The 27,574-nt window shown below is 34.9% G+C and overlaps 1 protein-coding gene and 1 pseudogene across 5 annotated transcripts in view; one reads left to right on the forward strand and one right to left on the reverse strand.

Moving 5' to 3' along the window:
* The window catches only part of NF1 (neurofibromin 1), a 357,521-nt gene that overhangs the window by 203,221 nt on the left and 126,726 nt on the right, over nucleotides 1–27,574 (forward strand). For 3 of the 5 annotated variants that reach the window (XM_037809844.1, XM_037809845.1, XM_037809846.1), the window contains exons 30-34: nucleotides 11,366–11,501; nucleotides 15,256–15,318; nucleotides 19,899–20,057; nucleotides 20,623–20,720; nucleotides 25,828–25,974. In XM_037809844.1, coding sequence (XP_037665772.1) covers nucleotides 11,366–11,501; nucleotides 15,256–15,318; nucleotides 19,899–20,057; nucleotides 20,623–20,720; nucleotides 25,828–25,974 — 603 coding nt within the window. The remainder of the gene's footprint in view (nucleotides 1–11,365; nucleotides 11,502–15,255; nucleotides 15,319–19,898; nucleotides 20,058–20,622; nucleotides 20,721–25,827; nucleotides 25,975–27,574) is intronic. The other 2 variants (XM_037809847.1, XM_037809848.1) reach the window with 1 other exon arrangement.
* Nucleotides 22,219–25,102, reverse strand: LOC119514199 (annotated as a pseudogene).

The following is a 27,574-nucleotide window of genomic DNA, read 5'->3' on the forward strand; positions in this document are numbered from 1 at the left end:
ACCACCATTTCAGTACAAGCCAGGATTGGAGATGGAGTTATCCAGAAAGGGTTTGTGGAAAGTCCTATTGTCTGACGGCTTTGACCCCTGTGTGCTTCATGCAAAGCCAACAGAATTTTTGTGAGATCTTTATAGATGGAGCTGCTTCTGGTCTGGACTAGAGGAGACAGAAAAGGAACAAATTGAAGGAAAAATTTCTTCAAAGACAGAGCCATGGAGATTGAGGTCTGGAGTCAAAAGGTCTTGGGCTGGGAGAATGGAGTGGCCCACATGCATGGAAAGGGTGAGTTTGCCCCAGAGGTCAAGGGTGGGCCTTCTGCCTCAGTGCTCAGGAAAAGTTCTGCCACCCCAAGCCCCAAAGAGGGTGGAGCACATTCCCAGGGGAACGGGGAAGGCCTGGCCACCACCCCACTGTTCTGAAGGGGGTGAATTTGTGCCCCAGGGATGGAAGAGAATCCAGGTGCTGCCCTGATGTTTGAAGAGGATGGGGCGAGAAGGTGGTCTCCCCAATGTGTGGATATGTTAGAGCACTCACCCCAGTGTTTGGAGAGGAAAGGGCTGCCGCAAAGGCCCTTAGGAAGGGTTAGACCCCACTCTCTCAAGCCCCAAGGATAAAATGTTCTGTAAAGACTCTCAGACTTTGAAATCTAATGGAGTTTGCCCTGTTGGTTTTAGGAACTGTTTTGGTCCTGTGAACCCTGTTTTCCTTTCAGTTTCTCTTTATGGCAATGCGAATGTTTATCCTATGAATGGCGCTCCTTTGTATATTGGAAACATGTAACTTGTTCTAAGTTTCACAGATCCACAGCTAAAGAAGAATTATACCTTAGGACTGATGACACCTGTAACTGATTCTGATGGGATCTTGTACTTAACTATTGTTTCTGAAATGATTTAAGTTTCTGTGATATTGTGATGGGATGAATGTATTTTGTATATGGAAAGATCATGTTTTCCTGGGGTCCTGTGGGTTGAATGTGCTGGTTTGTGTGTATTCTGTCCCCCAGAAAAAGCCATGTTCTTTGATGCAATCTTGTGGGGGCAATCATATTAGTGGGGTTAAGTTGGAACTTTTGGATTGGGTTGTTTCCATGGAAATATGCCCCACCGAACTGTGGGTGTTAACTCTGGACAGTTTCCATGGAGGTGTGGCCCCACCCATTCAGCCTGAGCCTTGGTTAGTTTGCTAGAGTACTATATAAGCTCAGACAGAAGATTGCTACAGCCAAGAGGGACACTTTGAAGAATGTACAGAAGCTGAGAGAGTAGCTGCAGTAAGAGACAGTTTGAAGACGGCCGTTGAAAGCAGACTTTTGCTCCGGAGAAGCTAAGAGAGGACAAACGCCCCAAGAGCAACTGAGAGTGACATTTTTGAGGAACTGCAGCCTAGAGAGGAACGTCCTGAGAGAAAGCCATTTTGAACCGAGAACGTTGGAGCAGATGCCAGCCATGTGCCTTCCCAGCTAACAGAGGTTTTCCAGACACCACTAGCCATTCTCCAGTGAAGGTACCCGACACTTTATGGCGTTACGACTGTAACTGTGTAACCCAATAAACCCCCTTTTATAAAAGCCAATCCATCTCTGGTGTTTTGCATTCCGGCAGCATTAGCAAACTAGAGCAGTGGCTTTAGATCCTGTGGACAAAGGTGCTTGCTAATACTTCACCTTAAATTAGGCTCATCTGTCCCATCCCAAGCACAACTGGATAATACAGGCTTCCCTCACAGGGACTGGCAACCTCTTTACCGTACAACTGGAGAATACATCTTCTCTGCAGGCAGACATATCCCAGATTGAAGAGGATGGCACTGAGTTGAGGCATTCTTTTTAACGGCTGCAGAATATTTCGTATTTGGTTGCATTGTAATTTATTTCGCCAATACCCTGTTGATCCCCTTGACTTTAGCAGTAACTTTCTCATTAGTTATTATCTCACTCCTTCTCCTATATTGAGGAATGACTTAGGAAAAGGGGAAAAGGCCAAGGGTAATTCAAGATGCAGTTTATAAATCTTTTCTGTCACCAGATAACCCTCACACTTCACACAAACAAATAACCTTTATTCTGTACTCTACTGTGGTTTTCAAACACACCATCATTGTAACACTTAATTGTAATAATTTATTTTATGAATTTATCTGCCTCTGGACTATGAGCTCTTACACCTTATGCATCTTTATATCCTTCCATGAGTGTCTAGCATGGTGTCTTGCTTGTAGTTTACACTTCGTAAGTACTTGTTCAGTGAATGAATTTTAACCGATTATCATATGCTTACTTTTCCTAAGACACGTGGTAACATTCTCATGTCTGTCTTTCAGTTATGCCCTTTAAGGTTATTTTATTTTTTACTTTCAAATTCAGAACTTCATGATGGTTACTCTTCCCAAATAATTGTTTAGCAACTTTGTATCAGCTGGTAATTTTGGCTGTGCCTTTTCTGCAGTATCAACTGTAATTTAAAATCAGAACTGTAGCATGAAATTGCTATAATAGTTAATACTTAGTTATAGTCTTTAAAACTTAAAGACAATGTTCTTTGAAAGCCATTTTTATTTTGCTACCATTAAGCAATTTCACTTTCAAAAGTGAGAGAGTGCGCCACCTAAAAGAAATCTACTATACTAAGTTCTATGGCACAGATAAGAGAACTAGTTGACAAACTTATTGAGGTTCCTTAAAATCAATCTGAGGGCTGCTCTGACATGTAAAGAGCTGGGAAGTCATCACTTCTGTCATCACTACTGTTCTTACAACGAGAAGCAGAAAACTGAAAGTCAACAACTCTAATTAGATCCATGAGAGAATTGTGGTCACAGGGCAAACCATCACCTCCAAAAGGGAGAGATAGGTGAATACAGAAAATCACAGCTTACTGGGAGCAGAAGCCACTAGAGCCACTGACTGGTAGGAACACTTAAACAGTAACTGACAAATTGTTGGAGGCCGAGTGTGGACTAACTTGAGAGTTAGAACTCTTGGGGTCTTTGGAAGACTGTTACACTTTTGTGAGATTTCCTCCATGAGCCCTACCACATTCTCATGTAAAGACTGTAGAAAAATCCCCTTGAGTTTAGGGGAGGAGGACAATAACCATTTGGAAATATGACTAGGGGAAAAGAAAACATTTTGAAATAAACCCATTGCATTCTGTTCTTTGTAATAAAGACCTGACCTCAAGGGAAACTAATTTCCAGAGCCTATGTGACATTTGGGGAAGGGCAATTGGCCAACTCCAGCCTGCCCGAATCTTCCTGTCACACAGGGAGGGGAGATGAGGGAAAGAAAAATGAAACAAACAAACAAACAAAAAAAACGCTTCCGCAAGGCACAGCCCAGGGACTCTGAAAATGACACAAACAAATAATAGAAATTTAATCATAAGATTGTAAAATACTTCCTCTCCCTAATACCTCACCATCTCATTAACAGAGCTCTAGTATAATAGTAGAATACAACTGAAAGAGCTGGAAGACACAGACTCTTTTTAAGAAGGATTTTCCAGGGAAACCCAAAGGCATAAGGAAGACCAAAAAAGGACAGTAGAGGAAAGGAAGTTGGTACCTACCACTACAGCAAACATTAAATATAGCCTAAATCTTAATGAGATTAAAATAAAACCTCACACTAAAGGCCTTTTTACCTCAGTTCCTATTACCCAATACATCATGTCAGTCATTCAATAAAAAACTAAAAGGCATGCTAAAAGGCAAGAAAAAACACAATATGGAAAGAGAAAGCAAGAATCAGAATCAGACTCTGATATGGCAGTGATTGTGGTATTATCAGACCAAGAATTTAAAGTAACTATGATTACTGTGCTGAGGGATCTAATCGAAAAAGTGGGCAACCATGCAAGAACAGATGCGTAATGAAAGCAGAGAGATAGAACCCCTAAGAAAGAATCAAAAGGAAGTGCTAGGAATAAAAATTATTGTAACAGAAATAAAAAATGTCCTTGGGCTCATCAGTAAACTATACAATGACCAAGGAAAGAATCATTGAGCTTGAAGATCTGTCAATAGAAGATTACCAAACTGTGACACAGAGGAAAAAAAAAAGGACAAAGCGGAACAGAATATTTGAGAACTATGTGACAATTACAAAAGGTGTAACATATGGGTAATGGAAATAACAGAAGGAGAAGAAAAAGAAAAAGGAGAAGAAATATTTGTGATAATAGTGGCTGAGAATTTTCCAAAATTAATGACAGACATTAAGAAGAGTAAACACCAAAGATCCATAACAGCACATATCATATTCAAACTGCAGAAATCTAAAGATAAAGAGAATGTTTTTAAAGATGCCAGAGAAATTACCCACCTTATTTAAAGAAGAATAAGGGTAAGAACTATAGCAGACTTCTCTTTAGAAACCATGCAAGCAAGAAGAGAGTGTAGTGAAACATTTAAAGCATTGGAAGAAGAAAAGCATTAACCTAGAATTCTGTATCCAGTGATGTTATCCTTCATATCTGAAGGAGGAATAGAGCTTTTATCAGACATAGAAAAACTGATGGAATTTGTCGCCAATAGACCTGCCTTACAAGAAATGTTAAAAGAAGTTCTTCGGAGAGAAGGAAACAGTTGTAGGTAAATAATAGCAACAATGTATTGGGTGATTATCACCTATGGGTAAGTGAAATGAATGATAGCACTGTTATCAGGGATAGAAGAGGGAACTGGGAATGCCTGTACTACCCTTATAGTGTTATTTGAAAGTGGACTTAGATAACTTGTAAATGTACACTGCAAGCTATAGGACAACCACTAAAAAGATTTTAAAAATATGTATAACTGATGTGCTAAGAGAGGCAAAATGGAATCGTATAAAATGTTCAATTAAAACCAGAGTAGGCAGGAAAAGGGGGTGTTCCGGTTTGCTAATGCTGCCATTTTGCAAAATACCAGAAATGGATCGGCTTTTATAAAGGGGATTTATTTGATTAAAATTTACAGTCTGGAGGCCATGAAAATGTCCAAGTTAAGGCATTGACCCAGGGATACCTTCACCAAAGGAAGGCCAATGGCGTCCAGAAAACCTCTGCTAGCTTGGAAGGCACATGGCTGGCATCTGCTTGCTCCCAGGTTGCGTTTCAAAATGACATTCTCCAAAATGTCAGTGTCAGCTTTCAACAGCCATCTTCAAAATGTCTCTCTTGGATGAAGCTGCTCCTTCTGTCTGAACACTTTTACAGGACTCCAGTGATTCAATTAAGACACACCCTGAGTGCGTGGGCTAATGCCTCCATGGAAATTATCCTATCAAAGTTCTCACCCACAGTTGATTGAGTCAAATCTCCATGGAAACACTCAACCAATAGGTTCCAACCTAATCAAAACTAATATGTCTACTCCCAGAAGATTGCATCAAAAACATGGCATTTTGGGGGACATAATACATCCAAACTGGCACGGGGAGAGATAAAAAAAAAAGAAAAAAGAAACATGAAACAAATGCAAAGAATAGCAAACATTTACAAATATGGTAGTTATTAATCCAACTATATCAATCATTACTTTAAATGTAGATGGTCTAAATATACCTGTTAAAAGACTGATAAGATAAAAATTCAAAACCCAACTATATGTTTTCTAAAGGAAATCCACTGTAATTATGAAGACACAGAGAAATTAGAAGTAAAGATGTAGGGAAGAAGATGGTGGCATAGAGAGGAGTCGAAGCTAGTTAGCCCCCCTGGAACAACTAAAGAACAACCGGGAACAACTAGTAAATAATCTGGAATAACTGCTGGGGGACAACTGTGACTGTCCACACATCATACACCAACCTGGATTGGGAGGAATGCCCAAGATCGCTATAAAATCTGTAGGTAAAAACTGTGGACCCAAGCTGAGAGCCCCTCCCCCATGGTAACCCAAACTGCAAAGCCTCACTGTGCTAGAAAGCAGCACTCTCTGAACAAGCGAATATAACTCAGCCCAGCTCCAACTGAGGTTTTAATTAACATATGTTGACTGCTCAATACAAGCTATGAATCCCAACAAGCAGACAGAGGCTTTTGGTGACAACTGACCTTGGAGAGCCGGAGGACCTCTCTGGGAGGGAGGGGGAGCCCAGAGGACTAGATGCTATCTCTAGCCGACAGATGAAACTGAGGGTGGCCACGGACTGGCCTGAAGGAGGGCTTTCTGTCCCTTTTTCAGCTCAGTGGAGAAAGCCTCAGCCATTTTCAGTCCCAGCACAGGCAGAGAGACTATTCTCTCCCAGGGTGTATCTTCCCTGGGAGATAGCACAGACAAGGATGGAGATAGCACAGTCAAAGCGACTATTCGAATGCAGTTGGTATCTTCCTAGGGGGTGTATCTTCCCTAAGAGGAAGGAGGTGGTGCCAAGCTCTATTACCCCCCTTCCATTCAGAACCAGACCCCAGCCATGGGCCACACGTCCTTAAATCAGTCTGGAGTGACAGGCTGACAGTTGCCACCTGCTGGGCAGAAAAACACTGTGGTGCATCAGTATTCTAAGACGCACCCTCAGGGAGACCTGATACTGAATATTGCCTCCTTCTGAGAGCTGAGCTCGTTCAGGTCTGGGAAAAACTGACTGGGGTAACCAAGGAAATCCGATACCTAGACAACAGAAAACTGCAACCTACACTAAGAAAAAGTTATGGCCCAGTCAAAGGAACAAACTTACACTTCAGCTGAGATACAGCAATTGAAACAACTAATGCTAAATCAATTCAAAAAAGTTTAGGGAAGATATAATAAAAGAGATGAAGTGTATAATGAAAATACTGGACGTACATAAGGTAGAAATCGAAAGTTCAAGAAAACAACTGGCAGAATCTATGGAAATGAAAGGCACAACACAAGAGATGAAAGACACAATGGAGACATACAACAGCAGATCTCAAGAGGCAGAAGAAAACATTCAGGAACTCTTGGCATTGGTGATGTCTGACTCTTTATTCTACTTTTGTTTAATGCTATCTTTCCTTTTTTCGCTTCCTAGCTGTTGTGTTTGTTTTGTTTTTTTTTCTCTCTTTTTTTTTTTTTTTTTGTCTCTCTACCTTCTTTGACTCTTCCTCCTTCTTTGTGGAAGAAATGGAGATGTCCTTATACACATGGTGGTGAATACATAAATACATGACTATACAGGGAACCATCGATTGTTTACTTAGGACGGAATGTACAGTGTGTGAACAAAACCATCTTAAAAAAATTGGTTAATGAAGAAACCTTGAGGGCACTATATTGAGTGAAATAAGACAGACACATAAGGACAAATATTGCAGGGTCTCACTGTTATGAAATAGTTATAGTATGTAAATTCATAGGCATGAAATGTAAGTTACCAGGATATAGAACGGTGCTAAAGAATGCGGAGCGGTTGCTTATTATGAGCAGAAATGGACAGAGGTGATGGTAGCATGTTGTGAGAATGACTAACAGTGCTGAATGGTGTGTGAATTTGGTAGAAAGGGTAAGCTCAGAGTCACATATGTCACCAGAAGGAAAGTTGGAGGTTAAAAGATGGGAATGTATAAAACAGTGAATCTTGTGGTGGACAGTGTCCATGATTAACTACCCAAATATTAGAAATCTCTCTCATGAACTAGAGCAAATGTATGACTCTGTAACTAGAAGTTAATAATAGAGGGGCATATAGGAAAAAATATAAACCTGTTGCAAATTATGTACTACAGTTAGTATTTTAACATTCTTTCATCAACAGTAACAAATGTACTATACCAATACTATGAGTCAGTAATGGAGGGGGGGCAGTTGGGGGCATGGCAGTATTTGAGTTTCCTTTTTTTTGTCTTTATTTCTTTTCTGAAGTAATGAAAATGTTCTAAAAATTGAAAAAAATAATTGTGATGGATGCACAGCTGTATGATGGTAGCATGAGCAATTGATTGTACACTTTGGATCTTTGGATAATGTATGGTTTGTGAACAATCTCAATTAAAAAAAAAGATAGAGAAAGATATACTGTGGTAACGCTAACCAAAATAAAGCTGGAGTAGCTATGTTAATTACAGACAAGCAGACTTAAGAACAAGAAAATTATCAGAGGTAGAGGAGAACACTACATAATGATAAGGGGGTCAGTTTTCCAAGAATACATAATAGTCCTTAATGTGTATGTGCCTAACAACTGATTATCAAAATTTTTTGAGGCAAAAGCTGATAGAACTGCAAAGAGAAACAGACAAAAACCACTATTATAAGTTGGAAACCTCAACACACCTCTGTCAGTAATTGACAAATCCAGCAGACAGAAAAGAATAAGGATATAGTTGATCTGAACACACTATCAATCAACTGTATTTGTTTGACATTCCTAGAATACTTCATCCAATAACAGCAAAAGAAGCATTCTTCTCAAGTTCATATAGGACATTCACCAAGATCAGCCACATTCTGTACCATAAAACACACCATAACAAATTTGGAAGAACAGAAATCATACAATGTATGCTCTTAGATTGCAATGGAATTAAACTAGAAAATAATAACTGAAAGACCTGGAAAATCCCAAAATATTTAGAGATTAAACAGCACACTTCTACATAACACCGGGTCAATGAAGTGATTTCAAGAGAATTTCAAAAATATATTGAACTAGATGAAAATTAAAATACAACTTAGCATTTGTGGAATGCAGTAAAAGTAGTAGTTACAGGGAGATTTATGCCATTAAATGTGAGTATTAGAAAAGACAGAAGATCTAAAATCAGTCATTGAAGCTTCCACCTTAAGAATTTAGAGAAAGAAGAGTAATATAAATCTAAAACAAGCAGAAGAAAGAAATAGAAATTAGAGCAGAGATCAGTGAAATTGAAAACAGGAAATCAACAGAGAAAATCAGCAAAACCAAAAGCTGGTTCTTTGAAAATCAAACTGAGGGAAAAGTTTTATACATATGAGCACTAATTGAACACAAAGATACATAATAGATCAGAGTCACTGGAGTAGTCAACAAGTTACCATTGGTGTGTTGGAGACAAGAGAGCATTGTGGCTGGGAGGTATATTCAAGGAACACCTGATATGGACTGCAACTACTTCTTTGCCATTTGAATGCCAACCTGTCTTATTTTCCAGCCTGCTATGCTAACTCATGAAAAACAAGTTAGTTCCCACAAAGTAGACAAGAATGGTCAATATTTCTAGGATCTCTTCTGACCTTGTTAAATAAACTTTTCTTTCATACCATAAAACTCCTAGGCATCCATATCTGAGATTTAAATTGCTATTAAACAGTAGCCTATTAACTGTTTTCCTTGGATATAGTTCTCCCCAGCACAGTTTATCCTACAGAACATCTACAGATTATGCTTAAATCGCTGCTTTTCTGATGCTGTTTAGTGCTCTTGTTTCTGATCTTATTTGAATTATTCTCCAACATTTAGTTATTTTCTTGATTTTTGCTTACCAGTAACTACCAACCATGGTGAATTAATCCTGTCTGTGGTATTTTACCTTATATATCCTTGAATTATTGTTTTATTACTTGGTGTGTAATGTTTGGTGTACGTCTTTCCCCTCTTTGAAAAGAGAAATGGGCAGTTATAGTTGAATTCTCAGCACCTGGCACTAGGATGGCAAATAGTAGACATGTGATAAATGTTAATTAGGTTAAATTCAGTACCTGCCCTGTCTACATTCCCTTTCTGAAATACCCTTACTTCTTTTTGCCTGTGCAGAACCCACCTGTTCTAGGAAATCTTTCCTTCCTTGTAATCTGCGTTAACTTCTGAACTCTTACTGTATATGCTGAACCACACAGTGAGCTGCCAGGAATCTAGAGTGAAAGTATATATCTGACTTTAGTGTCCCTAGAATTTATGTAATATAAATGTATACATAATTAGTATAGAAATTTAAAAATGCTGGTTGAGAGATTGAAAACAAGTATTTACTGAGTTCTTTTTTGGTCAGTATTGGTAAGGAATCAAAAATGAATGCTTCCTTCAAGAAGTTTCAAGTGAGTGTCATAAAGGATGTATTTCAAGAGTTCACGTTGGGTCAGTTGCGGAGCTCAAGTAAAGCCTTGTGGATTTGACTGCCATTTGGTAAAAATTAAACACCATAAAGTAGACACTAGTATTATTCCTGTCTTATTGGTGAGAAAAATTTGAAGCCTAGAAAAGTTAAGTATCTTGACCAAAGTCACAATGACCAATAAGTGATAGAGCTAAAATTTAAATCCAGTAAGTCTGTTTCCAGAATCTCTGCCCTTAATTACACCACCAAGCCTTTAGAGGCCATACTGATTAGAATTGACAGTACTGACTGGATGTGGGAAGTATGGAGCACAGCAGGAAAAGGTGCCATCAGAGGCAGCCGGAATGGTGTGCTTGATACTGTTTATGCCATTGACAACGTGGGGAGCATAAGGTAAAGCATAGCAGTAGAAGGAAAAATCAATTAATTTTGGGTATACTGAATTTTAGGTTCTGGTGGGACATCTAACAGTTAGAAATGTTAGACTGGATATGAAAGGCAGTTCAAAAGAGAAGAAACCTGAATGGCTATCAATATGGGAAAACATGTTTAATCTTAGTAGAAATCATGGAAATAAAAGTTTAAAACATACGATACCCTTTCCTACCTAATAGATTGGCAAAAAAATTTTAAAATCATATGCTGTATTTGTGAGAATGTAGAAGATTAAGAATTTTTATATACTACTGGTCATAGAGCTATTTGGCATTATCTAATAAAATTAAATTTGCATATACTCAGTGACTCAGCAATCTCATTTTTTAAGTAACTTCCTTAGAGAAGCTCTTGTATATGCATAAGAATGTTAACTTCAATGGTGTATGTAAAAGTGAAAAATTAAAAATAATTTTTATGTTCACTAATAGGGCAACAGAGAAATCATGCTATGCAGCACAACAGACTATTATGCAATAGTTAAAATGAATGAACTAGATCTTCATGTGTCAACATAGGTAAATCTCGGAAACAAATTGAGTGAAAACTGCAAGTGGCAGTGAGTTATTGTTTATTAAAAATTTAAAAGCCCACATCATTCATATATATGTGTGCTTTCTTGTTTAATCTATTCCCCTGGTTTTCTGCCCAGAAATCATATTTACAACAGATAAAAACATTTAAAAAAAACATAAACAAGTATTATCACACTCCCTAAAAAATGAAAAATACTGCCTAATGATATGTAAGGCCAATTTTGCATTACATTTTCCCCCGTTGTCTTAAAATTGTCTTTTTTGCTGTTTGGTTTGTTCAATTCAAGATCCCAGAAAGGTCCACACATTGTGTTTGACTTAAGAAGTCTCTTTTGAGGAATGATTTTGCTTTTAACAGAAGTATTTTGATTTTTACCTTCTCTTTTTCTTTTTTTTACTTTTTTTTTTTGTAGGTTAGAACAGTCAGAGAGCCTTGAAGAAAATCAGCGGAATCTCCTTCAGATGACTGAGAAATTCTTCCATGCCATCATCAGTTCCTCCTCAGAGTTCCCCCCTCAGCTTCGAAGTGTTTGCCACTGTTTATATCAGGTATGCTTAAGGTTAGAGATTACCATTATTAATGCAAAACGAAATGAAGAAGAATGCTTTAACAAAGAGGGATTTAGCTGTTGATAGTGGGTGGTTGACTACCTTACTGAGTCAATTTAGACAGTAATTCATTAAGAATTGTTGTTGGAATTGGTTTTGAAAGAACCTTAAATATTGCTCAGGTGACAGTTTGAAATACTTTGAAGGGATACTTTAAAAATAATTAGTGTGACTTGCATTGGGAATAAGTTTAAAATGCAGCAGGTCTCTTGGTATGATGGATGTGACTGAAATGAGATATATTACAGAAATTTTTGTATCTTTTGCCTAAATTAATTATAGCATCTTTCACATGAGGCAGGTAAACTCCTTGTGGTTTTTTTGCTTTGTGACATGCTTAATCTATGTTTTTGATTTCCTTAATAAGATATTAAAATGTGTTTTTGTGAAGTTTTCCAGAACTCATTGTTCTGTTTATTTTATGTGGGATGCTACTTATAATATATATTGCATTGTCATTCAGACTAAATTATTACTTTCCCAACCCTAGCCCTGCAAGTAATGCTTCTAAGTTCAGATATCCACATTTATCTCCTCTTGTTGAGGAAATTTGGTCTGTGTCCTTTTATGGCTTCCACTGTGTTTTTGAATTGCGTATGCATTTTTAGAATTACTTATTCATTCCAAGGGAGGTTAATATAAATCAGCATTGGCTTGTGTAAACTGTAATTCTGGAAGAAACATTTGTGGATCTAGAGTTAGGGACAGGGTGGGTATAGGGAAAGAATTTTATGCGTTTACCAAAACCCATGCTTTTGTCCCTCGTTCTTTGCAGAGTCATCCCCAGCCATTTGTTTTTAGCACAGGGCTTCAGTTGCTTAGAAACACTAGCAGCATCGGTGAAATCACCATTTGCAAAAGCTGTTTCAGGCTGCTCTGTGCGAATTTTTCCTCCATTGCTATTTATAAAGATGTATCTGATGTATCTATTTTAAGAAACTTTAAAGCAGTGAACAATGTAAGTTTGGGCCTTATTCCGATTTCTCTTTAAATCTAATTCAGTAATTTTTCTGCTTATATAAAATTGGGCAGTCACAAAATAGTACGTATTTAGGATAGTATGGGTGAATTTCTTGTTTGACCTATTAGTAACTATTTCTAGAGAGGAAATTGATTTCTAAAATGACAATGGCTTTGATGTCAGCTGTTTAAAAGTAAATTGGAACTGACTCCCTGATTAGAGGTAGATTTGGATAGAAACTCTTCATGTGGTTGTCATCCTAAAAGAAGAATCCTTTTGTATCATCAGTAAAGTTGTATACCAATTTGAGACTATGATTCTGATATGGTAATAGAAGCCCAAGCTTGGCACTTAGTAAGTACTTAGGAAATATTTCAAGAAGGAATGAATTTCCCAATCCCTCCCACCCAAGCAAGTGATCACGATTCTTGACACCCTTCATAGTTGCGAAGGGAGAGAAATAGTGAAAATAATTCAGAAAATAGATCCAAATGATAATTGGTGGCTTATGAAACACTGTGTTGTACTTTTTGAAGCACACCATAATAAAATATCCTGTAATATCTCAATAATTTCATATGAAATTATTCTCTTTAAGAACATTATTATATTGTTGTTTCAGTACATTTTTTTTTAATTATTGGGTAACCTTAACATTGTTAGAATGTAGAAAACTGGAGCAAAGGTATCTTATGTTGATATTTATAAATAAGGTTTTGTTTTTTAAAAAGTGACTCATAACAGGGAATTTAAAAAGAAGAATAGAAACAAACAAACAGAATTTGATCTCAAGATATTTTTGAGTCTCCCTCCAAATGTATTTTTTCTCTTTGGTTTGCTTTTTTGTTTTTATTCATCTTTCCTCTTCTGGCTTTTTCTTGCGATTTTGACTTTGGCCGTAACATAATGGTACCTTTGTACTTTTATGTTTTGCTGGGAGGGACAGTAGTGGATTGTTGTTTTCTTTTTCTAGTAGACATGGCTCCTGCTTTGGGGCTCACTGGGGAGATTTTGAAAGCTAAGTGAGTATATCGCTAGCTAATAATCTTTTTTTTTCCTGAGCTTGAGCTCTTTTTACTTGAGTTCATATTTTGACTATTAAGCCTTTTTCAATCATATTTTCACTAGCTCTTTTACTTTATACGTCTTTCCTGCTTAGTAGACTTTAGGTTAAGGTTATATAGAAATAGCCAACTGTGCACACGTATTAGCTTAAATTGAGCCATTTTCTCATGTATTTTTCTCCACTTTCCATAATGGGAAAATAATTCTTGGAGTGGAAATTCTCTTAAGTTATGGTGAGGAAATTCTGTGAAACAGCTAAATATTAAGATTTAAATAAATGTCATTCTTTTCTCAAGTAACTTTGCTTCCCCAAACAGAAGTAGTTTGCACAAAATTTTTTTAAGACTACAAAGGTTGGTAGTATACTTTGAAAAAAAAGTTATGAAACTACATTTTTGTGATGTATTTGGTTACTAGTGCTATTGTATATAGCCTAAAGTTATCTCATACAGTTCTATGAAGTAAGAACTCCTTGAGATAAGAAATGCCGTGAGGTAAGAAACTGTCTTTTTGGTTTACTGCCTTGTCACAATGCCTAGAAAAGAATCTGGTATGTAGGTGCACACTAACTATTTGGATGGATGGATGGATGGGAATTTTGAACTAATTTTAAACCCAAATTATTATGGATTATGGTGGTGGATGCACAGAATTCCTAGAATAAAAGGCCATGTATCAGTGGGTTAAAGAATTTTAATTTGTATTGAAATATATTTTAAAGGTAATTATGTCTAGTCTAGTCCAATCTGGAGTCTTTTAATTTTAAAAGAGTTCTTTAGTCTAGAAGGAGTTCTGAGAGATGAAACCAATATGTTTCTGTGGGGTTTGTGTGTATGTGTGTGTGTGTTTTGAGACATTCTGATAAATGGTTAAACTGTAATATGTGAAAAGTTTTAAGCAAGCTTACAGTTTTATTCTTTAATTTTCTCTGTAATTTTTTCACTTTAATATTAATTAAAGCTTATTTCTAGTTGAGCTGATCACATTCTTCTCCCAAATGTTGTGGAGCTTTTAACCTCCTCTGATTAGAACCATTTCAGGAGTGGCCTGCAAACATTGAAAAATATGTGAAATTTTAAGAGTAATCTTTCTTAAAAGAGAGAGAGAGACACTTTTAATTCAGAATCTCCAAAGTAAATTTTTTATTATAATTAGCTATTTAATTTGTAATTTTTTTAGTCTGTAGGATCTTAATTAAATGTCAGATATTAGAAAAAGAATTTTAAGTCAATTGAAGGATACACAGAGAAGTATTTTACATACCAAAAAATTTATATAGACACGTAGAAGTGTTTTCGTGTGTGATCTACATGTAATGAAAATTTTACTTAAAATTTTATTAAAAGCTAGGAATTAAACAGAATGTAAATATTCAATTTATCCTCAAATCCACTTGGTGAGAGCTTTTCTGTGATTTTTAGCCAGAAATAGTAGATATGATTGAGTCTCAACATTTCTTGCCGTTTATTTAGTGCTTTGGCTTAAAATGTAATAAAAATTAAAATCCAGAATTAAAATTCATCCCTCAAACTTCAGTTGATTTCTAATTTTTTGTTGATTCCATTTGTGTTACATTTTATTGTGTAATTTTATGTACAAGCCAACATTGTTTTTGTTGCTGTATGTAGTTGGTGCTGTGACTTGTTTGTGCTCATCTCTGTTCTGTAGGCAACTTGCCACTCCCTACTGAATAAAGCTACAGTAAAAGAAAAAAAGGAAAACAAAAAATCAGTAAGTTTGGAGAACTTTTTATTAGCTGTTTCTTTCAAAGCAAAACAAAAATCTTTTGCTGTTTGTTAAGAACATCTTCACTTCAGCCTATTTGACCTTCACTGTAAAATCATTCTACTAATTCTGGCACAAAATAGCTTTCATTTCAATTAACCCTGGAATTAAGTTACATTGAAACATTCTCTGTGTTCCTTTGGTTTGATTTATCCCAAAGGCATTTTGGGGGCATTTGTTGCATTGAATATGCCTGGTCTAATTTTATTATTGTAATATTTAAATTATAAATGAATGCAAAAGAAACTTAATTTCAAGGCCTTAGGAAATGCTGACTCTTCATTCTTGCTTCTTATTTGCAGGTAATGTGAGTGGTTTCTTTTCATAGAAGTGAAAATTTTTCTTAATTGTTCGAAGTATACAGAGGGAAAATGTTGCTTTCTAAATATTAACTAAAGGTTGCTAAATTTTATTTTTTACCCCTTATGTTTTTATCTAGACTGTCTCAGGTAGAATTTAGCTATTCGTGCTTACATTGTAAAATTTCTAATGGTAAAAACATTTTACCTTTTAAAAAATCAGTATTAAGTTATTAGGATTGCAAACATGGTACTTTTGAAATAAAGGAAAATTTAGTGAGTCCGTATTTGTAGAGAAACACTTCATTTTGCAAGCATGATATAAATATACTGCCTATTTCTATGAACTTGCCCTAATTTAAAATGACAGTCATAATTATTTTCTTATATTGAATGAAATTGGTCCAAAATATAACCTGCATTCATTTTAAATTTTTCATTATCTGTCAGTATGATTTATCTTTATTAAACCGAGTTCTATATTTGTTCATATAATCCAAATGAGCTTAAAGAAAGGTATAAAGAAACCCTTTAGGATTCAGGTGGTAATTTTTCTTAAAAAGCTATAGTTTAGAATACAGTATTTATCTTATTTCACCTTTCATTCCTTGATTTTAGTTTTACATATAATAATTTTTGTTTAAATCCAGAATTAAATTGAAAATTAGAGTGAGAGAGAGATATATATATACTTTTATGTCCTTTCAAGATTTTCTTTTTGAGTATATTAAGTAAATTTGGTTCAGCAATGACCAAATGGATTGGATTAGATGGCCTGCTTGCTTGATAAAAACATTTCTTGCTAATGCTTTAGCCTTCTAATGCTCAGCCTATGTGGATTTAACATAATATACACCATCACTGTTGAAATTAATTTGCTGTTTCTAACACTCATTCAGTGTTATACTAATGCCATTGTGTAGTGTATCACTTAAATTAAAGTTTAGGCTTTTTGTATTTCTCTAGAGCATGTTTTCTAGCCTTTCTAACATTGCTTTATTTATTAAGATTTTGTCTAAAATTGTTCCTTGAAATGTTTTCTACTAGTTATTTTCAGAATTTTTTTTTTTTTTTTTAATTTCTAAATAACACTAAGTTTTGTAATGTATTTCTCAGTACAGGTAACATGAGGTTCTTATGAAAACAAGGGGAATCTAATTAGTAATTTGAGACATTTTAGAACATGTTCCAAAGTATAAAGACATTATGGTCACTATAAATTTAGAATATCATTTTATGGAATTGTTTGCTTAACAGAAACTAATGATCTTTTCTTTGAAAAGCGAGCTTTCTCTGGGGCCATATGTGTCATGGATTGAAATAAGGAAAATACATAAAGAAGGATCTGACTTCTGGTATATGGCTGTTTAGTCATATTAAAGATGATTCTGTTTTTGCACTCAAACACATAATATATAATTAGATTTCCTTGGAGAAGTTAATTGTCAGTCTAACTAAGGGAGAATTTGCAGTAACTGAACATGTATGGGTAGTGATCCTGTTCCTAATGTATAGTTTATGACCGTATTTGTTTGTATCATATAGTTCACTTTTTACCAAGGGGAATAAAGAGGTGTTTGGCTGGTTTCAAAACACTAACTGGCTCAACTTTGACATTTTATGCAGAGTATCTTTTGGATCCAAATTAGATATTTATGAATTAAAAAAATTTTTGAGTATGTGTATATTTCTGAGATAAAATTACATTGATATTAATTAGTGGTAAAAGAAAGCAGTACTTTTATAAATTGACTTGTTCATGAAACTTGCTATGTAGCATTTTTATTAATATTGACTTTTGATATTACCTAATATCAGTAAGGTTACATGTTTATAGATACATGAAACAACGTGTTTTCCTGAGATATGGATACTTTGGGTTTTGACTTATTTTTGAAAATGTAGATGATAATGAAGGTGTAGCACTTTTCCTAAATTTTACAATATTTTCCTTCCGGGGAATAATTCACTCAGATTTTCTTTAATTCTGAAGCTGAGTAGTGTTGAATATAAATCAGGTACAATTGTGAGTCACACTTTAAAATTTTTTTTTTGCCTTTGAGAAAAGTAGTAAATTACTTTCAAACATGTCTTTTAAAAGAGCTCTCCGTGTGCATACAAGTTATTGATTTTTGAGACAGACCTTCACAGTAGGTTAGTATTTTATAAATTACCTGGTTCTTTTCAGCTTTTTAGAAACTATTTCATTATTTTAATGGGTTAAATTGAATACATGCTAATTCTTTTAAAATAACCTATTTAAAATTAAATATAAAGCAGTTTTTAACCCTCTCTCCTCTTGATAACTCATTCCTTAAAAGCTTTAAAATCTTTTAGATATGTTGTTTCTTCTGTTTTAAGATTAAAATTTGGGTGTTTTGAAGAACTGCTCTATAGTATTAGGGTCTACAAACATTCTGAAGTTATAGTGAGAATTTTTTCCCTGTAAGTGAGTAAGTTCATTTTTCTAATTTTTGTAAATCAGATTTTCAAAGGGGTTCCTAGTTCCCAAAGGGTTAAACATTGTTCTTGAATGGTAAAAACACTTGAGTTTTCTTCTCGACTCCATTTCTAAATATGCATTTCAGCTTAAAATAACTCTGAAACAGTATTTAGGTTTTAAAGCTGTTCTACTAAGGCCACTATATTTTGTCCTCTTCACTAGTTTTTCCTTATTTAAGTGTAAAGTTATTCTCCATGCAGTAAGTACCTAAAGTGCAAACAAAAGTTCCTGACCTATAGTATAAATGCAGGTGAAAATAAATTAGTTATTACTCATCTCTGTTACCATCTCCTACAAAGATTTTCTTTGGCTTAAAAAAAATGATTCTCTAAAGTCTTCTTTTTACTAATTCCATATCAGAGATGATAGAAAATTATTTTGATATCTTGGGCAAGGGATAAGAACACATTTAAACTGTGGACCAGATGAAGCATTAAATGGAGTAGAATGAAATGAAACAATTCTTATTCTTCCCAGAGTTGATCTGGAATCAATAAGCCTTGAGAATTCATGACAAGAAATACTGCTTGAGGCATCATGAAGAAGAACAGGAATATGTGAGATTCTGCACATAAGTCCTATTTTCTCATTTCTCCCCCAATAATATACCTGGAATTCAGATTTATCCTTAGAACCACAAAATATTGAGTGCGTGCTGTGGCTCTGCTATTGTAGTCACTGCTATTGCTACTTTAAACAATAGTTAAGCACACCAAGCGAGAACAGATGTGGAGATTAAAATGTTACCTAAGTATTCTTTGAAATTAGTATGTGTTTGTGGAGCCTTTGAAAAAACATAAATTCCATAATAATATCATTTTCATGTTAACTTTACTTAAAATAGGGAGCACTGAGAGATGGGAACTGGCCTGGTTTTATGATGATTTTCCCAATCTAATTAGCCTATTACTTTGCCCTCAGAGTATAATATTTTCTAAAGAGAAAATAAATCTTTTTTGAAATACTGAGTTCACATTGCTTTTCAGTGTAGGCAACCATTTCTTGAGTCCTTAACTTTATTTGACAGAATTATAAATTGAGATAGACACAAGTTTTATCTCCTGCTCGTGGGATCCTTTTTTTCTTTTAGGTCCCCAAGAATTCCTCTTCTTCTCTGGTTTAAATAATAGGTAGATCCTTATATTAAAAAGCATGCTGGTGAAGAAAAGAAACTGGCAATGATACTTGTAAGTAATTTTTTTCTCTCAATGGAAAACTAAGAAAACTAAATTTTGTTCTGTGTATGGTAAGCATTTTGCTAAAGAAATACAGTTGTACCTGGTACATGACAAAACGTAAATGTTTACTATTTAGGTATATGATATTTCAGGGATATACTGTTGAAAACTTAGTTGCGCCTTATAAGAGTTGACCACACTCTCATGTCTCGTAATTTTAGTAAAACACAAAAATCTTTGTGTGAAAATTTGATCTGTTTTTGTTACTCATCAAACCTGCAGTATAAACAATAATGATGATATTAAGAACTTTCTTTAGATCTCTTCTACCTAATCCATCCATTAGGTTTTTCTTTCCTTCATTATGCTTTAAAGTGATGTAGAACTAAAACTGAGGACAAACCTTATTGATGTTTTGGGAGTAGGAAGAAAATAAAAATGTGCCAATTCAGAGTTTTTATGCCAAGTCTGACCATTGAGCATTTTCTTCCCATTTCCTTGTTTTAATTTAAACCACATACTCACTTCTCAACTCCTTATTTTTAGGTGGTTAGCCAGCGTTTTCCTCAGAACAGCATCGGTGCAGTAGGAAGTGCCATGTTCCTCAGATTTATCAATCCTGCCATTGTCTCACCGTATGAAGCAGGGATTTTAGATAAAAAGCCACCACCTAGAATCGAAAGGGGCTTGAAGTTAATGTCAAAGGTGAAGAATTATTTTGACAATCTGGCTATCTTAAATTTCCCTTCCAAGTAAATTTTAGTTTTTCATATTTAAAGTACTTCCTTTTGCTCTTGGTTTTCAGTTATATACTTTTGTTTTATTTTGTTTATGTCACAGAGGAATTCATTGGACTGATACCTTAATATCATGGGAAAATCATGGGCCTTAATATCATGGGAAAATTTTTTTAGCAGATGTTTGTCTTCTGAAGATAGTTTTCTGTGTGATTATCCTGGTAATTCTGAACTGATGACTGAAATGTACACTGTAGGATTTTTGATTGAAAAAGGCATTTAAAATTTTAAATATATATCCATATACATGCAAATATGTGTGTGTTTATATAATAATTATATTTGTACATTTTTGTATGTTTGGGAAAGAATAGAAACAACATCTAGATAATAAAATTTATAGAATGAGGAATAATTTTACCTTCCAGTAGAAATTATATGAATGAGAAAATTCATATTATTTAAAGAATATATGTTTGTTGACTTGATCAGATAAATAATCTGATTCCTTATAACCCTATTTTATTGTTTAGATACTTCAGAGTATTGCCAATCATGTTCTCTTCACAAAAGAAGAGCATATGCGGCCTTTTAATGATTTTGTGAAAAGCAACTTTGATGCAGCACGAAGGTAAGCAGCCTGACACACTTAATCCATTGCTCTGTTTTAATCATCTATTTTCAGTTTCACTTAAGTCCGTGTACCTAGTCTACAAGAAGCTTCTGTGTAGTTTTCTTATTCTTCTTTCTTCTCCAGATCAAAAACATAGTTTGCCTTAATTTATTTTACTGTAAGAGGAGATAGTGATGGAACAAATCCATATTCTTTATAGTTTGTTAGTGATTTCCCTTTTGTGTTATTTGAAAACCAGATATTATTTTCGACATAGCTACCAAAATACAGGGTTTGAGATTGCTGTAATACAGGGAACTGGAAGAAGGGAAGGATTCTTTCTAGAAGAACCTAGAGTCAAAATGGTACAGATAATGCATAATATTGTATATTCAGAATTTTTTTGATGTCACAATATTTTTAATACTATAGGTCAATTTGGAAGTGTATCTGACTTTAAAAGTTACACTTTAAACCAAGTATTGGAAACTCTTAAGATTTTATTGATGAGTAGACAAACTATTAAAGTTTTATGATTTTAAAAAACTCAAGTTCTGCTAAGTTTCCAAAACCAACTAGTTACTTCACTTAATCTCTTTGAGTTGTTGGTTTATCTGTAAACTAGGGACAATACTACGTTTCCCTGTCTTGGAGTTTTTTGTTTTTTGTGTTTTTTTTTTTTTCCACAATTAAATAACTTGTTTTTATTTTTAATAAAATATGTCATAGTTAACATGAGCTAAACATTCTAAACAGTTAGACATTAGGTAGTACAGTTAGAGGGGAATATTTGATTCAATAAAATGTGAGTGTTAATGAAAAACAGATTTTAATCTAAACTTTCATAGTGAAAAATCATGAATCTGGACTATACTTCAAATGACTATCATTTAAACAAGATCAACCTAAAGGAAACAAAAAAAAACCTTCCAAACTCAGGAAAAAACTTAATTTTAAAGTTTGTAAAATTTTTACAGTTTAGGAAAAACATTTGGTTCCATATAAGTTAGTTCATTTAGCTAAACTTTTAAATTTGTTTCTTAATTCTCTTACATATCAAATTATTATATAAGAGACAAAATGTGAGAAGGTTTGCATAAGGGGTGTTTATAGTAAAAAATATTATTTTATATAATTTCTTAGATTACTTTCTTTTTACCTTGTACCTTATTAAAGTATTACACTCAATGTCAATTTTTCTATGTCTCTTATATTTCTTTATGCATTGCATTTTTCTTTTAAATATTAATTATATAAGTAATGCATGCTGATGGTAAAAATTTTTTACAATCTGTAAATAAAACAGACAGATCATCTGCTTTAACCTCTAACTACACTCACCTCTCCAAAGGTAGTCAGTTTAACATTTTAGAATGTGCTTTTCTCTAAAAAGATCTGTGATGAACAGAAAAAGATCTGTGATGTGATTGGTAAATGATTTTTTTTAATCATTCATTATATTTTCATGCCTAAGCATCATTTTCAATTGCCCAAAAACATGTTGATATGCTTGATTTTATTTGTCTGTAAAGAGATATAACTTTTCAAATGTGTAATCAGGTCCCCAACTTTTATGTCATTCTATAAAAGCATCAGCCTTCTCAAGGCAATTAATATTGCATTTTGTGCCAAACAACCTGTTAATTTCAGTGTCTGGAATATAAAATGGTGGGCCTATATGCTTAGTTGGATCATAAGAAACAATAGATGCAAGGTAGTAGAGCCCTTTTCTTGTTAGGGACAACATTATGTCAGCATAGTGTTCTCAATCACTGGAATAACAGTGACCAAGGCTCCTCTATCCCATATCCTGTCAAATTTGCCAATATTTACTCTGGAAAGATCAAAAATGCTGCAACAGTACAATGAAATGTTCCTTGAAGAATTCTTTTTTTTTCCTCCTCCAGCACTTGTGGTTTTCTGTTTATTTATTAATTTTTAATTCAATTTTATTGAGATATATTCACATACTGTACAGTCATCCACAGTGTACAATCATTTGTTCACAGGACTGTTATGTAGTTGTGCATTCATCACCACAATCAATTTTTGAACATTTTCATTACCACACACACAAAAGAATAAGAATTAAAATTAAAGCAAAAAAAGAACACCCAAAACATCCCATATCCCCCATCCCTCCCTATTATTCATTTACTTTTTGTCCTCATTTTTCTAATCATCTGTCTATACACTGTATAAAGGGAGTGGGAGCCACAAAATTTTCACAATCACACAGTCACACAATGTAAGCTATATAGTTATACAATCGTCTTCAAGAATAAAGGCTACTGGGTTCAGGAGTTGCAGGTAATTCCCTCCAGCTATTTCGATGTACTAAAAACTAAAAAGGGATATCTATATAATGCATAAGAATAACCTTCAGAATGACCTCTCACCTCCATTTGAAATCTCTTAGCCACTGAAACTTTATTTTGTTTCATGTCTTCCCCGTTTTGGTCCAAGAAGGCTTTCTCAATCCCACGATGCCAGGGCCAAGCTCATCCCCATGAATCATATCCCATGTTGCCAGGGAGACCTGCACCTCTGGGAGTCATGTCTCATGTAGAGGGGAGTGCAGTGAGTTTACCTGCAGAGTTGGCTTAGAGAGACAGAGGCCACATCTGAGCAACAAAGAGGTTCCTTGGGGGTGACTCTTAGGCACCATTTTAAGTAGGCTTAGCTTCTCCTTTGTAGCAACAAACTTAATAAATGCAAGCCCCAAGATCGAGGCTCGGCCTTCCAAACTGGTAGTCCCCAATGCTTATGAGAATTTCATCAGTTCCCCAGATGGGGAAATTTAATATTTCCACATTTTCCCCCAGTCCCTCAAGGGCACTTTGCAAATACATTTTTATTCTCTGCTCATATTACTCTGGGATGTATTGGAACTTCACACTAGCCTGTATAAGCCAACCAGATTTCATTCCCTATTCAACGTTCCATGTAATTATGTTGTTTGAATAAACTGACTGTACAAGTTAGATCATATAGTGTGTTACAAACAATATAGATTTTGCACCTAATAAAAGTCTCTTCCTTTGGTCTCACACAGAAGTTGAAGTATTAAAAACACCATCAATATCATCCTTTACTGTTTAGTCAGATTTACCTTAGTCTTAACCAAGTCCATTTTGTTCCTATCTCTAACTGAAGTCTGATCTCTTTTTCCAGACTCTTAACATTTGCTGTATGGGGTAATGCTGACATTCCTAGCTGCCAGACTCTGGCTCTGGGTCTGGGGTGTCACACAGATACCCAAAGTTCCAGGAACCATCCAGGTTATACACAAAGAGCTCAGCATCTCAGAATTTAGAAATAACCATTACAACTCATGAATAGATGTAACTGCTATAAGACCTTATACTCTAGGAACCTTTACAATAAACCTTTCCCTGATAACCTGTGCTCTTAGGCTCAGGTCTCAGAGTTTACACATTATAGTTAGTCCATATTAGTGAGACATTATAATGTTTTCCTTTTCATTTCTGGTTTACTTCACCCAACATACTGTCCCTAATGTCCATTCCCCTCACAACTTCACTCCTTGAAGCAGGTCAACACTCCGTTGTATGTTCACACCACAGTTCGCCATTCCGTTCATCAGTTCGTGTACCCTTAGACCACCTCCATCCACTGCAAATCGTGAATATTGACACCATAAATCCACTGTGCAAATGTCCATTCGTGTCCCTCTTCTCAGTTCTTCCAAATATGTACCCAATAATCTGGTTGCAGGACCATATGGCAACCCCATTCTTAGTTTCCTATGGAACCATCATAGTGCCTTCCAGATGGGCTGCACCATTCTACTTCCCCACCCACTGTAGTTAGGTACATCCTTTCTCCACATTCCTCCAGGACTTGTAACCCTCTGTTTATTTTTTAGACAGTTTTATTCATGCACCATACATTCCATCCTAAGTGAACAATCAGTGGTTCCCTGTGTAATCACGTAGTTATGCGTTCACCACCACTATCTATATAAGGACATTTCCATTTCTTCCACAAAGAAAGAGGAACAGTAAAGTGAAATGTTCCCTGAAGAACTCTTAAATACTGTGGATTCAGGAATTTCAGCAATTGGTTCTCAGTAAGAAAGATGCTGCTCTGTAAAAAATTCTCGACTCCCGAGTTAGCACTGATCTCCATCCCAACTATGCTGTGACCCAGGTCTGCAGACCATCTCATCTCAACTGCTTATCCACAAAGAGGAAAAAATATCCTGAGTCCTCTCTTGCCATTAAGAAAATATCCAAATGCTTCTTTAATAACTGATGTCCTTGTTTTTGATGAAATGCAGTGTTGTGGCTTACCCGCTTTTCTTGCCATTCTTCCAGAGTTCGTACCTCATTACTGGGGTACTCTGCAATTTCAAGTAATGTTCTTGTCTCATTCATAGTTTTGTAGACAAAACTCACAAGCAGATATCTCCAGTGCCTCTTCAAGCTGCCCGCTGCCTGCCGCTCTTAGAGTTGTTTTTAAAGAAATAAATGAGATAATTCATGAGAAGGTGCTTTGTAAATGTGATGTTATGTTCAGAATTCTGCTTTTGATGCAGCTGGAATCTAATTGGTCTTACTCAGTCTAAGCTAGACTTGTACAGCTCTTCCAGTTTATCTTCATCATATCTACTTCTTTCTGTCAGGGAAATTAGAGTTTAAAAGGAACATCATTGGATTGCAAGCCATATTGGAGTGAAAAGTGAATGGCAATCTAGGAATCATATTATAGCAGATTGACTGTCCATGGAAAGTTAACAGAACAAAGTTTCTTTTCCTGGTTGTGACCTAACAGGCTGTGTAACTTTGGGAGGGTATTTTATCTGGTCCAGGCCTCCATTTCCTTATCTGTAAAATACCAGTTTCTCTCCATAGTTTTATCCATCTATATTTTATTGTTCTATGACTTAAAAATCTGCTCTGAAACCAAACACAGGTATCAGAAATGGAAAGCCAACTTTCTTCTTTTCTCTTCTTGTTTTGTTTAATGACAGTCACATAAGGTTAATAAGCTCTCCATATTAGTAATCTCTGTTACTTCACAAAGTTACTTCATGTAAATTTAATTCAAACATAGAGTATATCTGGTTTTGAGAATTCTAATGACTTTTGAATTTTTGAAGGTTTTTCCTTGATATAGCATCTGATTGTCCTACAAGTGATGCAGTAAATCACAGTCTATCCTTCATCAGTGATGGCAACGTGCTTGCTTTACATCGTCTGCTCTGGAACAATCAAGAGAAAATTGGCCAGTATCTCTCTAGCAACAGGTGAGATTTCCCAGTTATGGGGGTATTGAACACTTTCAGTTTAAAACTATGTTAGTTAAATTATTTGTCTCAAATGTTGCTTTTTACTTTGTATCCAAACCATAAGAATTACGCTTTGGAAAGAGAAACATAGACTTCTCTTTATTATGAGTGGGGTTTTTGTTGTTTTTGTTGTTTTTTAATATGAGCAGAAAGTTCAACAAGCCTAACCTACCAATATGTTTGGGGGGTACTGATTTTTTTTTTTTTAATGTCAATCTAAGAAGTCACAAGTTAGCCCTTTGTTTTTTTCTGGTTTACAGACTGTTAAATATAATGTGCAACAAGGCACAGAGAAGTTTACATTTACTAGAAAATTAAATGATTATTGGCAGTAATCTGAAGTGCAGCTTAATTCTTAGAATTTTAATAATTAAAGTGTTGCCAGTGTTTTAATTCTATAACAAACCCATTTGTGGTCTTCTAAATATATGCAAATAAAACATTTTGCATAGAAAGTACTCAATAATTGAAAATTATTATTTGGAATTCTTTCATTAGCTGTTTTTAGTTGAAATCTCTTATACCCTAAAGCACCTGCTTGCTATGCTTTCTAGTTACATATGCTTGTAAAAAGCCCAAATTTCAAGGTATGAGGAGTTCCCTTACAAAAGTAGAGTGAATCCAGATTATTTTTAAATGCCAATGCAAACAGTTTGCTCATTCATGGGAAAGGTAGGAGATCATGAAACTAAGGCTAAGCAGTTAGGAGATAGGAGTTCAAAGAGATGGCATTTTAATCATTTATGAATGGTTAAAGGATTGAAGTAGACATGGACATGACTTATGCATGCCCCTAAAACAAAAAATGAAGATGCTTTATGTGAAGCTAAAATAGACTGGACCTTTTAAATACAAACTTTTTTTTTCTTATGTAATTCACAAGTATTTATAGTTTAATATTAGATTTTTTAAATTGGCTTTTAAAAAATTGTACACATTCTAAACATCCAAAAGATATAGAAAATGATATAACAGAGACCCATGTCTTTCACTAGCTTTGACATTATTTATTTTGCATATTACTGCAGATCTTTGTAACATTTTATTACTTGGGGGAAAAAATGATAATTTAAAGGCTTCTTCTCCACAGCCCCATTTCTATACCTCTTTCTCCAGAGATATCCACTTTTTAAAGTTGGTGGCTACACTTCCTTGATGTATTTTTATTCTATGTCTATGTATATATGTATCTGATAACATAAGGAAACTTATGTATGTATAACATAGTTTTGTCCATTTTAAATTACTATAGAAATGGTATTATGCTGAATATAGCCTCTTCACTGAATATTATATTTGAACTTTATTATTTATTTAATTTACAATAGTATTCCATTGAACGACTATATCACAGTTTATTTTTGCCTTTCTGAATTGATGAACATTTATGTTTGTTTCCAGTTTTTTGCTATTGCAAATAGTGATATAGTAAATATCTTTGTACCTGTCTCCTCATGTATTACCTAAATTTGGAATTGTTGTATCTTGAGGTATGCATCGCCTTAACTTTATGCAGTATTGCCAAATTGCTTTTCAGAGTGTGTGTGCCAATTTAAGT

Source organism: Choloepus didactylus, chromosome 18, assembly GCF_015220235.1.
Source record: "Choloepus didactylus isolate mChoDid1 chromosome 18, mChoDid1.pri, whole genome shotgun sequence".
NCBI classification, from domain to species: Eukaryota; Metazoa; Chordata; class Mammalia; order Pilosa; family Megalonychidae; genus Choloepus; species Choloepus didactylus.